This window comes from Sciurus vulgaris (genome assembly GCF_902686455.1).
Source record: "Sciurus vulgaris genome assembly, chromosome: 13".
Classification (NCBI taxonomy): domain Eukaryota; kingdom Metazoa; phylum Chordata; class Mammalia; order Rodentia; family Sciuridae; genus Sciurus; species Sciurus vulgaris.
The window spans coordinates 67,138,199-67,153,866 of NC_136474.1; the positions used below are offsets into that span (position 1 = coordinate 67,138,199).

The 15,668-nt window shown below is 32.2% G+C and overlaps 1 protein-coding gene across 1 annotated transcript in view; it reads left to right on the forward strand.

Moving 5' to 3' along the window:
* PIK3C3 (phosphatidylinositol 3-kinase catalytic subunit type 3) overlaps window positions 1-15,668 on the forward strand; it is a 124,537-nt gene that overhangs the window by 17,494 nt on the left and 91,375 nt on the right. Inside the window, exons 5-6 of the mRNA XM_079109347.1 lie at window positions 11,364-11,450; window positions 13,387-13,482. Of these exons, the coding sequence (XP_078965473.1) occupies window positions 11,364-11,450; window positions 13,387-13,482 (183 nt within the window). The remainder of the gene's footprint in view (window positions 1-11,363; window positions 11,451-13,386; window positions 13,483-15,668) is intronic.

The following is a 15,668-nucleotide window of genomic DNA, read 5'->3' on the forward strand; positions in this document are numbered from 1 at the left end:
TTTTTTCCCTAATAGAGTTGTGCTTCAAAAGTTAAAAACTGCTGAATGGAATGGAGACTTCAGAGCTTACTAAGCACCAACAGCTTGTGTTGGTGTTAACTTATGTTCCCCAAAGGCTAAATAGAAACCAGCAAAGCTGTAATTACTTAAGGGAAAAAATGGATCCTGTGTTTAGCATTGTTAAGGAACTGCTCCTTCTTTGAACAAAACAATTTCTTAGTACTTTGGGCTAATATATTCCATTTTTCTCAATACAGCAACTGGTCATGCTTTAGAGGTTTTAGCACCTATTATATCCCTGCTGCTATTGAAGAACTGTGTTTAAAATCAGTGTTTTAGTGCTATGGTTTGGATAGGAGGTGTCCCCCCAAATCTCCTGTGTTAACGCAGATATGTTCAAAGGTGAAGAAATCACAATATGAGAACTGAAACCTAATCAGTTCATCCTGGTTTGAGTGGACTAATAACTATAGGGGCATAGCTAGAGGAGCTAGTCCACTAGGGGCATGTCCTGAAGGATTCGTCTTCCCTGGACCTCTTTCCTCTCTTCCTGCTTCCTAGCTTCCATGAATGTAGCAGTGCTTCCACTATGATGTGTTACCTCACCTTGACCCAGACCAATGGAGTTAGCTAACCATGGACTACACTGTAAGCCAAAATAGATTTTCTGTCCTCTAAGTTGTTCTTGTCAGGTATTTTTGGTCACAGCGATGCAAAACTGACTAACACACTTAGGTTTGGTGATATTGGTAGCTTGGACGCTAGGCAGCAATTTATGTGCAAAGAACACTGTATCATGAGTCAGAGTTTTGACTATCCTTCCATACCACCCTGAACGCGCCTGATCTCGTCTGATATTGTTTTCTTAAAATTGTGCCACAATAATGAGGGCATACACTTTCTGCCTCTCTTGCTTTTTAGTTTTCTGATTACACATTGAAAAATGTTTGTTCAGTTAGCTTGACACTCTTCCTAGAAACATTTTTGACACTGTCTTTGGTGTATAATTTTTAAAAACTGAGAAGGAATTTGTATGTCCCATTCTTCATTTTTTACAAAATAAACAGATTATAGATGTAATCTTATATTTCTCATACTGCCATTTTAAGAAAAAGTGAGTATTTAAATATATGAAGTTTAAATGGTTAGAACTGAACGATTTATTTTTTCTCACATTTTGATTTTCCAGCCAGTGAATTTACTATGAGTATATATAATTGTTGAGAAGACATTTGGTTTAAGAGTAAAAGGTATACATAAATCTTAATAATAGCAAAGCATAGTTACTCTGCATTGCACCCCTGAGCCTAAATAAATAGCTTAGTGACAATTTTCAAACTGCAATATGGGAAAGTTTATTAAGTTTTAGACTGCTTCAGTCTTGGTTGCCTAGGGGTAATGAGACAAGAGGACTGTGAAATGAAGATTAACTATTTAAATGGCCTGTGAAAAGATGTTATTAGATAATTATTAAGCAAAGAACCTCAACTCCAAGCTGGACTTAATATTCTTGCTCTGATTTATTTCTCAGCTATGGAAGTTGAATTCTAACTACAATATGAATAACAAGTTTTAGAAACTGCTTTCCAAGCGTGACATTTTTTTCAGAAGTCAAATACTTTTGGAATGATTATAATGGAATTAACTTTTCTAGTAGTTTTATGAATATGCTTAGTTTTCTTTGAGAAAAAGTGAATATGAGAAAAGGAAACGAAACAGAATAGTATCAATTTAGGTCTTGTTTTTATAACTTAGGTTTTTAGACTTTGAACAGGACAAAGTGAATATTGAAATACATTCTTCTCCCCCCATCTTCCTCATTCTTTTCTTTACTGTTTCTAAATTTCCCTAATTTAGTTTTAGTAGCAAAGTATCTTTCTGTTTGAATAGATTTGTGAAAATATTAAAAGGTCAGGCATTTGGGCATTTGCTAAGCTTTCATTGTCCATGACCCAGCATTTAAATTGATTGTGGGCTTTAACTTAAGTCAGTTTGCATGTTGTTCCCATCTATTTCATTTTTCAACTTGTCATATTATGAGGATTTTATGACTAGGATGCATATCCACCTGGGGTTTTGGATGTGACTACCAAGCTTTAGTGTTTGATTTATATTTGAATCCATGTCTTTGGACATGAAAGGTTAGTGCAAAAGCATGCTTCTCTACTGTCTCCTTTTCATTTTAGCAGCTCTGCTTGATGTCTTTGGAATGTGCTTTAGTTTCTGTCAAATTGATTAAGAGGAGGCAAAGAGAAAATAACAAGTAGATGAAAAATGCTTTGTGGTCTGTGTGACACAGATAGGTTTGGGAATGTTGAGAGTGTAGAGGTGAGCATTGTGGCAGTGAAGGTTTTCTAGGCTGAACCTCGAGTGCCTGCATGGGTTTACTGTGGTCCAGGGTCTGAACCCTTAGCTCTGCGTTAATGTGATAGGAATCCATGGATTCCTAATAGGATTTTATTAGTTCATCCATGAATAATTAATTTTTTGAGGCAAGGTTCATATCAACCATGTCAATGTTCTTGTTTTATTTTGTTATTTTGCATTAGGTATTGAACTCCAGAGCACTTAACCACTGAGCTACATTCTCAATTCTTTATTTTAAAATTTTGAGACACAGTCTTGGTTAGTTTCTGAGTCTGGCCTGGAACTTAGATGAACTCAAAATGCTTTTTTCCCTTCACTAATTATGTGATCCAGTGTTTGCAGAATATAACTGGAAGTTCCTAAAAATACTTTCACTTGAATATCTTTGTTAGGACTTTTCTGGAAAAGTTGATATTTTTTAAAGAAATATCTCTTTATGGTTAGTAGTTCATTTGGTTAGATATTTCATGTAAAGAAAGTGTCCTTTTTCTGTATTGCAAATACTTTATAATTTAGATCACAGTTGAAGTATCCTAATAATCTGTAGTTCTTTACTTTCCCATCAGTTCACTTATAAATTGCCATTATGTATGATTTGATCAACATATGCAGTGTTATATTAGACTAGGTGTAGCACTTTAGGTATGTGTATCTAATCATGTAATCCATGTCTAGGAAAATGTACATATAAGGTACATATAGTGTTTTGCTGTTTTTTTTTGGTCTGTATCACTTTTACATTTTATTCATAGTCTAAAGCAGTTAAAGATTTGACCATGTAATGAACACATGATGAATAATTTAATAAACAACAAATTATGATAGCAGTTGAAATTATTTAGGGCTAGCAAACTTGTTCATTGGTACCATTAACCTTAGTAAAATTTCTCTTAAATATAGGTTTTTATATGAATAATATTTTAACATTTATAAATGTAGCTTATTTGCTTTCATTATGTATTGTCATTCTTTTGTGTTTTAACAAGGGTTTGTGGATATCATGTACATTTATTCCTCATGCTGCTTGGTAGCATCTTTTTTATTAGTCACTTGGTTTGTAGTCTAAGACTGTCAACACTTTTGGATTTGTCTTAAAATTAATGGTATCAAGTAGACTAAATTAGTTTTTGCCAGTGTAAGATTGAACCTTAAAACAGTATTGATTTATGTTCTGAAAAATCTATTGTTTGCCTTTACAGCTGTAGTTCCTGCCAGAAAAGTAGAAAGTTAACATGCTTTTAAAACTAGATTAATCTCTGAGAAGTTTAACTAAATGAAACTTTTATGAGGCAAATACTATTCTTCCTGAATGATAAGATTTATGTGTAAAACTTGAAAGTTGAGGAATTTATAGTCATGTGCAAGCTCTGAAATATACACACTCGTGTACACACAGCTTCTTTTAATCTCACTCATTCAAATGAATTCTTATGTGCAAGTATATTTTGTCCTAAATTATAAATTACTTTATAGCTTATATTTGATTTAATACAAGTAGGACTCATTACCTTATGTTTTTTGAAGAATTGTAGTTTTTAATAGAAATCTATGAGCCATAGTGTATCATATGAATATATTAGTAGATCAATAATGATATTTTGTTCTAGTTTTACTGTTTTGCTCAGTTGTATTATAGGCTCAAGGCAGTATTAAAATTGATAGAGTTCAGTTGTGACCTTTTACTTGAGGGGATTTAGAGGAAGAAAATATGAGGTAGTTGAAAATTCCAATCCAGCATAATCATGCTGAAAAAATGCCTGTATGTTTACTACCAAGCATTATTATTAGCAAAAATGGCTGTTACTCACATACGCTGTGAATTTGATAAGCCACATTGGTTTTGTTTATGTATTTCTTTTTCTTTTGGGGGGCGGGGTTTACTGTGAACTGAATATAGAGGTGCTTTACCGCTGAGCTACATGCCCAGCCCTTTTTATTTTATATTTTGTGACAGGGTCTCACTAAGTTCCTGAGGCTGTTCTTGAACTTGCTACCCCTCCTTTCTCAGCCTAGTTGCTGGGATTACAGGCATGTGCCACTGCACCAGACTGTTTAGTGTTTAAGTGTCAGAGAAAAGTGGGAAAAAGCAAAGTTTTAGTAATTTTCTTTTCTTAGATTCTTGAGGAAAGTGTGTGTGTGTGTGTGTGTGTGTGTGTGTGTGAAGAATTATATCTGTCGTATAGCTATTTATTTGCAAACTTTATCTTGTTATTCTTTCCAAATCTCTTGACATGTTTTGATACCTAAAGAATATAAATATCCACTTGTAAGAGTTTTTATTAAGCACATACTGAAAAATTGTTGCACTGATTTATGTAGTTCTTTAGTTAGATCTAATTGAAAGACCTTTGAAAGAAATAACTTGAGAGAGCAATTCTTTTAATTCTTCGTTTTGATTTCAGATGATCAGATTATGTTAATTAGATGTCTTTATTCTTTGAATTTAATTATTATGAAGGAAAATCACTTTAATTCACACCTTATTTCTCATTTTATTTTTTGATTCTTTAATTTATGTATTTTTTGGATTTAAAAAAATTCATATCTTTATAAACGTTAATCTTTATTGATTTTCTTGAGTTCTCTACAGTTGTTTTCAAAATAGCATCAGGTTTTAAATAGCTTTTGTTAATATTTCTTTTTACAAAGATAATGTAAATCATCTATAAATGTAAAATATTGTTAAAACTTTTTGGAAACCCCCCAGCCTACCACCCAGAAGTTACCATCATTAATATTTTGGTTTATGTGTTTTCAGTAAATATGTAAGTGTACGGGTATGTGTTGATTTTTAAACTGGGATCATTGTGTATGTGTGTATGTGTGTTTATGTGTTTGTTTAAAAGAATCCTTTGTTTATACTTATAATGTCTCATAGTTGTTCAAGGTCGTTTAAGATACTTCTACAACTTATTTGTAAAAACTCAAAGAGTTTACATACTATTTATATTGCCATGATTGATTTCAGCAATGCTCTGTGGTTGGAAATTCAAACTGTTTACAATCCTGGCATGGTCTACTTTAAATTTTTTATTTGTTTGAAATGAAAAGTGAGGCTTGGGTTTTTTTAATTGTTTTTAGTTGACTTATTCATATCTTGTGTTTCTGATTGGACAGTCATAAAGTGTATGTAAATACTTAAGATCAAAGTTTAGGGAACATCTGTGACTTCTTTTGTTGGATCAGCTACATTTTGTCTTATTTATCTTTTATAACTAGTATTAATTCCTTATACAAACAGTCTCTTAAGAAATAAAGACCTTTTAGTAGTATCTGTGAAGTTGGGCAATGTTAGTAATGTGTGACAAATATGTATGTATAGTTATGTGTAAAGATGAAGTGGGTATATGAATGTGGAAAAAACTGGCTAAGCAGTTATAAAGCAGAAGTCAGTTCTCTGCTATTTCCTTTTGCGTAAATGTCCTATTTCCTTCTGTCTTTCTCCCCTTGTGCCGCCTCAGAGATTAATGGACTGACTTGAAACAGATGAACGTTAATGGTTTTTCAGTACTTTCAGTACTTACTCTGTTTTTCCTCTTTTAACTTAAGTTGTAAAACTCTAGATCCTGATGAACCTCAAGAAAGTGAATTCCTAGTGTAGCATCTTATATTAATACAGATCTGCTCACCCTTCACTTCGAACAGAACTTGCTTTATTCAGTAAGTCGTTAGTGAAGGCTACTACTATTTTGGTCTCAGCTCCCTGGACAGATCAGGTTTGCTCATGTGCTGACAACCAAGCTATTTCCTCTGCTTGAAAGGTATCATTCTGTTTGGCTGATCCTTATCTTTCAAGTCTCTGCTTAAATGTTACCTGTGGGAGAGACCTCAGCACATATCCCTCACTATTACTTTTGATTTATAGTTACAAAACTTAAGCATTTAACCATATAAACATTTAACATGTGAATGCCTCTCTTCCCACATTATAGTTCTTTTAATAAAGATTCTATACTTATCTGCAGGGCAGAAGACATTATAGAACTTTATTACTTCAGTAGCAATAGAGTAACACATTTATGTTGACTGTATAAATTCTAGCAAAAACTCATCAGGGGCAGGAATCATGTTTTTTTCCTTTCTTTTGAACATTCTTATCTTTCTCTAGCTCTTGGACAGAATTCTGAAGTTTATAAATACTTATTTTTCCATCTTATTTGTCACCTTTCCAGATAAAATTTCTTTCAAATTTTCATTAAACCATGAGTGCTAGGTTTTACTATCCTTTCATAGTTTTAGCATGAAAGAAGCTTGTATTCTAGTAAGACAAGTAAAAATAAGCAGAGTGACCTGTGAGTTGTGATTATCCTGCAAGACTGTTCCCAAGGATCACTGTTTAACATTCCTTTTTCTTGCTAATCTTAGTCTAGATACAGTGCAGCAAGTTGGCCTACTTGTAGATTTGTTTCTGGTACTTTAAAAATACCCAATGATATGAGATATCTTCCTCAAGCACTTTATTTCTGCCTTTCCATCAAATTTGATAATACATGCTTAGTACTCCAAGAAGTTTCCTGGGCATGTTATTTGGTTCTTGGGTATTCTTTTATTTAAATAGCTTTTATAACCCCTTGCTGTTTAATTCTCGAAGAAGTTAGGGCCCAATAATTGTGCTATTATTTTTGTGACAGTAGACTTTTCTTCCAAACTCTATATGACTTCTTATGAATCCTTTAGAAACCTGTGTTCTTTAAAAAAGAGTGAATGACACTTTGACTGTTTTCTTGACCTATCTCCTTCCTAGAATGTGCACCCTAGTGAGGATGATTTCCTCACAAACAATTTAAAACAGATTGTACTACTTTTACCCTGCTGTTTAACAGAATGCAGATTTTTTTCCTTAGAAATAATGTAGGTTACTGACATCAGACCCAAAATGAAATATAAATTATTATATCAGTAATAAATAACTCACTACTTTTACCTGTGTTTTAAAGTTCATTCTTGGCCTTCAGTAACTGTAGAAGTTCTGAGATTGTGGATAAATAGAAGCTGTTTTAGACAGTTGAAAACTGCCCAAGTCTGTCTACATTGTTTTCAGCACCAACAAAAGATGAAGCATCATAGGTTATGGGCTAACTAGAATAGTTACTTAGAATTTTTGTAGTGTTTTATAAATTTATACAATTTTAAAATATTTTCCATTTAATTATTTATAATTATTAACTATTTCAGTGAGCCCCCCGAAAGAAAAGTTCTTTAGCCTGAAGAGACAGTGTGGTTGGAGTGTTGAGTTTTTTGAAGTATGAAGGAGATTATTTTGAAGAAGGCAGGGACTTGATCATTTTGCAGTTGTCGTAGCTAATTCTAGACTTTATTGCTCAGCTAAGAGTAGACTTACCATTTAAAAACTCATTCTCAATTGAACAATCACTTGTATTATGTGTTTGGACTCTTTGTTAAATAAGTGTTGTACTAGCTAGTCTCCAACTGGCTGTCAATGAAATATGCCTTCTGATACTCATACTCTTCCACAATTGATCTCCCTTAGCCTTGAGACTTATTTTCACTGATATAATGCTGCATAAGTGATGCTGGGCTGCTCTAGGTAAGACACCATGGCAGCTTTTGCTTTTATACTTCTTGAGGACACTGAGCTACTATAACAAAAGTTTAGGTTTTTTTTTTTTTTTTTTTTTTTTTTTTTTGTGGTAACCATGTTGAAAAACCACTAAAGAAGGAACACCACTGAGAGAGAATGCATAGGGAAGGAGTTTGGCCCCACCACCCTCGTATCCCGGCTAAGCCCACCCTTTCCTATCAAGGTATCAGACTGGTGAGTGTAGCTATCTTGGACCCCCCACCTCTAGCCCCCAGATTACTAGTTTCCTGAGCAATCATAAATAGGATCAAAAGGAAAACTGATCCATGGGTCTTTCATTTTGTTATTTCTCATGATTTCCGGAGAAATAACAAAATGAATGCTGTTGTAAGCCACTAAGCTTTGGGGTGGTTTGTTCTATAGTAATTGGTATATATCACAGGGGATTAGAAGACATTGGTAACTATTCAGTTCTCAAGAAATTATAGAGCTAATTTAAATAGAGAAATGCTAGTATTTCTGCTCTTAATCTCAAAGTCTGATTCAGAAGGTACATATATAGTCACATAGAGTAAATAGTACCCCTGATTTTGCACTTACTTGAGCTCTCAACACTGTTTTATCCTATTGAGCATACAAATTTTCCTCATTCTTTTTAATTATAGCATTTTGTAGTATATGTGTACCCTCGCGTGCTTAATATTTCCCACTGTTGGTGGATATTTGCATTCTTCCGTGTGTGTGTGTGTGTGTGTGTGTGTGTGTTTTGTATTAAAAATGGTACACAAATGTGAATGTTTCCAGGATGATTTAAACTTGCCCTCCAAAATGGCTTTAGCAATATTAGTGCTGCCACACTGATGAGACATTCTTTGTTAGCTCTTCAAAACATTGAGAATGGTTGTATTTGGTGTCAAAACAGAAAAAAAGCTAGACATGTGCTGTATAGAAAGTTTTATATATTAGCAGCAAACAAATTCTAGGGCTAATGCAGATGGCTTTAGGACATTTATGATTTGTCTGAATAATTTAAAAGAGAGAAAAGCCCCACTACATTCTTCCACAACTAAACTTTATTGACAGTTCTCTCCTCAGAGTAAATTAGTGGTAAAACAGTAGTAAACTATTGTATCATAAATATGGAACTAATGTTCAACAAATGAGAGAAATTAGTTGAACTTAAGTTTCTTAGTAAGAGTGCACCAATAGAGAATGAGTAACAAAGACTGATAGAAGGAAAATGAGGAAAATGTCCTATGGGCTTTTTTTTTTTTTTTTTAATGTAGTGGGAATTGAACCCCGGGGTGCTTTACCACAGTCCTTTCTTAAATTTTTACTTGTTTGTTTGAGACAGGGTCTCACTAAGTTTCTGAAACTGACCTTAAACTTTGGATCCTCCTGCCTTAGCCTCCTGAGTCACTGAGATTAGCCTCCTGAGTCACTGTGCCTAACTAAAAAATGGACTTCAGAAACCTTGAATTTAAATTCTGTACCTCCCACTTCATGATAGTAATTAACAAGCAATTGTAAACTGGGGTCAAAACTGTCTTCTTAGTAGTGTGGTTAATAAAAGTGCCCAAAATTTGGATGTAAATGTTATTTTTCTGTTCTTTCCTTAGTAAGTATATAAACTAATTTTACTAATTTATCCTGTTACTTTGTTCTTACAAAGGAAGGATGTAAGTCTTTTATATTTTTATTTATCTTGAAAAGCAGTTTGGAACATGTTGACAAGTGAGTAAGAATATAAACCTTAGTGACTACAAGGAATTACTACCACCAATTATGTTTTGCATTCATTATCTTACTTGAATTTTGGGAATAGCAATAGAGGATAATACTTTCAGTTTATTGACGTGGGTTCAAAAATGATAGAGTTTGAAAACGGAGTGTTAGGTTTGGAATCCAGGTGTCTGACTCGTGGCCTAGTACTCTCTCTTTTAGTTCACATTGCTCGATCTTCATTGGTTCCCTTGTTATCCATTTCTTGGGCTCTTTCATGGTGCTAGCATATTTGTCTAATGCTCTATCATTAATTACTCAACAAACTATTTAGTCCCTGCTTTGTGATAGCAATTAGCCTAAGCACTTATTGATACCTTTTTATCCATTTTCATTTAGAGATTATCTTATATAAATCTGAGTTTATTCGTAAGAATGCTGTTGATATTATTTTTGTATTAAAATGAACCTCACGTTTTTTGCATGTAGTTACTGTTTTCATTTCCAAAATAGTCTGACCTAGTAGTTGTGGTGGGAGTTTAGGAAGATAATATTGATGCTGAAAATTTTAGTTCTTTGAGAGATTATATTTGGTGGTAGTGTTGCCCTCATAAGAATATTGTCATGACATGGACAGTAAAGAGGAAGATAACTGATACAGATAAGCTTCTATAAAAATTTTTGATATCCAGTTGTGCTTGATGCTATGAATTTGTTTAGATAGAAAGAAGGTTTTGATACATTAAATGAAGCTGGTGTTTCTAACACAAAGCTAGTTCTAATAGAGAAACTAATTTTAATTTGAGGGCCTTGGAACTTATTCCGAGTTCTCTGTGGATTTGAATAGTTGGTGTATTATTATATAATTTATGAAACCAAGGATAGAGTGATATGTAAGACCTCATTGGATGGTAAACAGTAGCTCTAGATATTTTAAATATTTTCACATTGTTTCTTAAAATAAAAACATATATTCATATATATGTGCCTAAAGTTTTAATTTATGCATCCCAAGAAATATGTGTCTATAACTGTCATTTTTATAATGTTTTTTAGATTAAAAATGGGGATAAAAGAAAATGTGGTTTATTTAATCTTAGAGAAGCCATTATTATTAGAATTCCTGTCTTTATAATAGTCAAAATGTAAGAAATGTCTGTAATTTAGTATAATAAACATTGCAAGATTGAGGATATTTTAGGGTTTTTTTAATTTTAATTGTTTTTCTTTAAATTTTTTTTCTGCCAAGTTTCTTATCCCAGTGGTTACATATGATTCTGATGTATATAAAAATGTTTCATATGTATAATTGATAGTACAGTTTCAGTATCCCTTTTCTGAAATACTTGAAACCAGAAGTGTTTTGGATTTTCCATATACATAGTGAGATATCGGATGGGGCCCACATATAAACTGTAATTGTATTTATTTTTCATATACACATTTATATATATATGTATACATATATATGTATACATTTTATATATATATGTATATATATATATACTGTAAATAATGCATTATTTGTAGTGTGCCTGTGTTTTTACTGTGACCCCATCCTGAGGTTAGATGTAGAATTTTCCACTCGTGTCATGCCAGCATGAAAAAGTTTTGGAGTTTAGAACACTACAGATCTGAATTTTTAGATTTGGGATGCTTAATCCATATCATTCTTTATTGTTCTTTCTTTAAAATTTATATTAAGATTTTCTCCATTATATTTTTTCTGCAGCTCACCAAAGCTCATCGACAGGGACACATGGTGAAAGTAGATTGGCTGGACAGATTGACATTTAGAGAAATAGAAATGATAAATGAGGTGAGTTATATCCATTTTTTAATTTCAGAGCATTCTCTGATTTCTAAATCAATGTTTTGAGAAGAATTGCTTATTTTAAGTATCCAACAGTTGTAGGGTTTTGGGGTTTAAATGTCTGTAGATGTAATTTTGTGTTAATAAGTAGAAAACTTGGCATATTGCCTTTCTTAAATTTTAATGTAATGCTGAACCATGAAATATGTAATCTATATTATAAATATATTAAATATAAATATATTAAATTGAAACTTGTTGAGGTTTGATTCCTCACTTGTGTGTTTTCTCTTACGGCAGCTCATGTTCAGGTTCAAGTCAATGTTGGCTAAATCTTCCCTTCAGCTCAGTGCTTACTTCTTAATTTCAGTTACCACATGCTGTCTTAGGGATGTTTTCTTTCCAACTGATATATTGTTTATCTTGTTTCTACATATAGGACTCTGCACTGTTAATAAAGTTACATGGTTTATTTTATTTTTTTCCTTGACCTCATTTATTGTGCCAGTGTTACCTCTCTTCAAAAGATGACTTCAGTGAGAGTTTTTCCAAATGTTATTTAAGAAAGCTTTTCTTTTTTCTCTATTTGCTTTAAAATACCAGATACTTGGTCTGATTCTTTAGACAAAAGTCTAGACAATAAAAATAACAATTATATTAATCAAATTAGGAAGGAAGAATATCACTGTCTGGCTTACCACCATAGTGCACAAGTGACTTAATTTTTATTCTCTGAATAGTTCTCAGAAGGTAGAAAGAGAAAGCCTTTAATTTTACAATGAACCATTGTTCTTTTAAAAAATGAATTTAGTGGTGATTAACATTTGTGTTCATTTTGAATATTGGTTGTCTTTTCTAAATTTATTTATAGTTTGTTCTCATGTACAAACTGAGAAAACTTTACCCTTGCAATTTTGATAATGCCACATTCCAAAAGTGATTTAACCAAAATGCCCACTGAATTTTTCTGTATTTCAGTTTCAGTGCATATAGGTGTAGAAAATGTAATGTTGCCCATCCTTTCTCATCTTCCACACCCCCTCTTTTTAAGAGAGACAATCATTAACCAATACCACAATAGACTATGATGTGCTCGATAAAGCTGTACAATTTATAGAACCTCTTCAGACCTTTATGATTTTATGTATTTGATTTAAAGCCATTTATAAAGCTTGTTTGGACAAGACTAATCACTCTTTTAGACTCCATTGTTATTTTTCACTTCATTGTCATAATGTTTGCTTTTTTCATAAAGGGGACACATTTATACAAAGAATAAACTTTTTTTTATGTTGAAGGAAGATGTAATTATTGCCCAGTGTTGATAAAAATTTACAGATGAAGGACTGGCAACGTAGTCCAAGTAGGCACCACCAAAAAAAAAAAAAATAAACCCAAAAACATTACAAATGTCAAATTGCCTTAAGACAATTTGTAAATTATGAAAATCTTCTAAAAGTTACACTTGGTAAGGCACAAATGGACTCCTTAATTTTGTACTTTTATTCTTTCTTTTTCTGCCTGTTCTTAAAATTTTATTAATTCCTAGAGTTGGATTAGTCATAGCTTAAGGGTGAATTGTTCTTTTTTTCAATAGTTAGAAATATGAAATATCTTTGCTTTTGAAATAAAACAGTTCTCATGGCAATGTATACAGAATGTTTTCAAGACTTTATATTATAAAATCCAAACTACTGGATAAATCAAAAAAATTTTATTAAATTTGAGGAGGGAATTATAAGTGAATAATGCACATTACTGGATAAAGCAGTATATAAAATAGTGCTGTATAAACCACTACATATATATTATGAAAAACCTTGTTAAATCTTAAGTTATAGTTGATTGATACATGCATTTCTGAATTGAGAAAAACAGTGCATACTGGTCTTTTAAGAAAATGTTGAAATTGATCATTTTTCATAAATTTTGTTTTTTTCAGAGTGAAAAACGGAGTTCTAATTTCATGTATTTGATGGTTGAATTTCGATGTGTCAAGTGTGATGATAAGGAGTATGGTATTGTTTATTATGAAAAGGTATTTTCCTTGGAAGGTTTTGTGATCTCTGAAATAGTGGGTAGGGGAAACATTAAAAAATTACTTTCGTTCCTGCTGAGATGAATTATTTTGTTGCATGATAGCAGCAGACAGCTGTCAGCAGCAGCTGTTTATGTATACACAAATCAAATCATATAGCTACAATAAGATTACAAAAGCCAATCATTCATGTAATGTAGTACTGGGTTAAAAAATTCAATAAGTGTGCAAGTGATTAAAAACTTTTTGCTTAATTGTTCTACAGATTTGCAAGTAGGACACTGAAAAAATGGCTTTATTTATAATTATTATTCACTTGAAAAATAAAAGGGGGAAATTATAGTTTTAAAGTGTTAACTGTTGAAAGTCAAGGCAAGGTTTACTGTTTGAATATATATGTAGTACGTTGGAATTCTATATGTTGCCCTAAATGAGTATACTTAGGAAAGACTTTAAATGTGCATTCAGCTGTATAATATATTCAAAATTTAAAAAATCATGTTGCTATTGGGCTGACTTAGTGACAGATAACACAGTTATAGGTTTGTTATGGTCTGTTTATTATGAAAAGGAAAATAGTTTGTTGTTTGATATGTATTAGCTACTTGAAAAATATCAACCCTGAGGGAGCTTCATTTAAATACAGAAATAATTGAATGTTTAGTTTGAAACCATTTAAACCAGGTATCTTTTATTATCTTGGAAATAGTAGACAAGTCACAGGAAATGAGAACTGACTTTTGATACATAGCATAATTAATATTTCTTCTGGTATATAACCAAGTTTGCATAAAATGAATTTGTTTATTTGAAGTGGCACTTTGAATTACACTTACATTTTAGTGTTATTTATTAATACTGTCACAAATGATTTTTAAATATATGTACTTTTTTTTTTTTTTTTTTGGACTGTATATTGAACCCAAGGAGGACTTTTCTACTGAACTACATCCCTACTCCTTTTTATTTTTTATTTGATACAGGGTCTTGCTGAGTTGCTTAGGGCCTCACTAAATTGCCAAGTATGCCCTTCGACTTGGCGATCCTCTTGCCTCTGCTTCCCAAGTTGCTGAGATTGTAGGTGTGTGCCACAGTGCCTTGTGTGTGTGTGTTTCATACTTATGAAACTATATATTGCCTTTTGAAAGATTTTCATAATAAAGGATTTGGATTTATTTAGTAAATTTATAATTACTTTCATAGTTATTTTTCAAGTTAATATTTATGTCTTTTTCCTTTAGTTTGTATCCTTTTTACTTCGTTTGAAGATTAGGAAAAGTTCACAGATTTTGGCCCTTTAAAAATTATACTTCCTAGGAAAAAAAGAAGATAGGAAGATAGATTATTTAACACTGGTTAGTGGTTCATTCGAACACTTTGTCAAAAGAAAGGGAAATGTATGTGAGTTAAATTGTTTTGTCACCAGTACATTTTAATAAAATTGTATTTTTATATTTTATACTCCATGAATTTCATGAAAAACAGTATTTGCTGCTCATATGGAGCTTATATTGCAAAAAGACGCTAATGGAGGGTGAAGGATCTTTTGAAAGACAGCTTTGATAATAGATGAAATAATAACAGAATAGAAATTAGAAGAATTTCAAGTATTTTTGAAAAGGTTCTTGACCCCTTTCTACTGCTTCTAGAAAATTGGTCGTAAATTAATGCCTGTCTGCCCACCCTGTCATATTTCCACTTAGTGTAAAGATTGCTGGGCCAGTGTATTGAATCTAATGGAAATAGACTTTCTTGTCACCTGTCTTTTGTGACAGATAGCCTTAGTGAAGATTACTTGTCACAGTTGGGCTGATAAATGTGTTTTCTGGTTTTGTGACTGAGAACAAGCCTGTTAAACAACAGCTGTGGGAATTTGTGGTTTTCTGTAAGACTCAATTACTGAACTAAAGTTAAGTCACAATAGTTCCTCTCTTGCAGTCTCTCCTGATTTTGTTGAATGTATCTAAAATTGAAAACTTACTAGCATTTGGAAATTGAAAGAAAAGTTTGATGCTGGTATACAATCATGAGGAAATGAATTCCAACCTTAATTAGTTTAGCCTTTTCCAGTATATTTGGCAGTGACATTTATTATGCTAAATTACCTCTGTGCCTGAATAGGATAAAAATAAAAGCCAACATTCTTCAAAAATAACATCAACAAAATGAGACAGCTTTATTTCTTA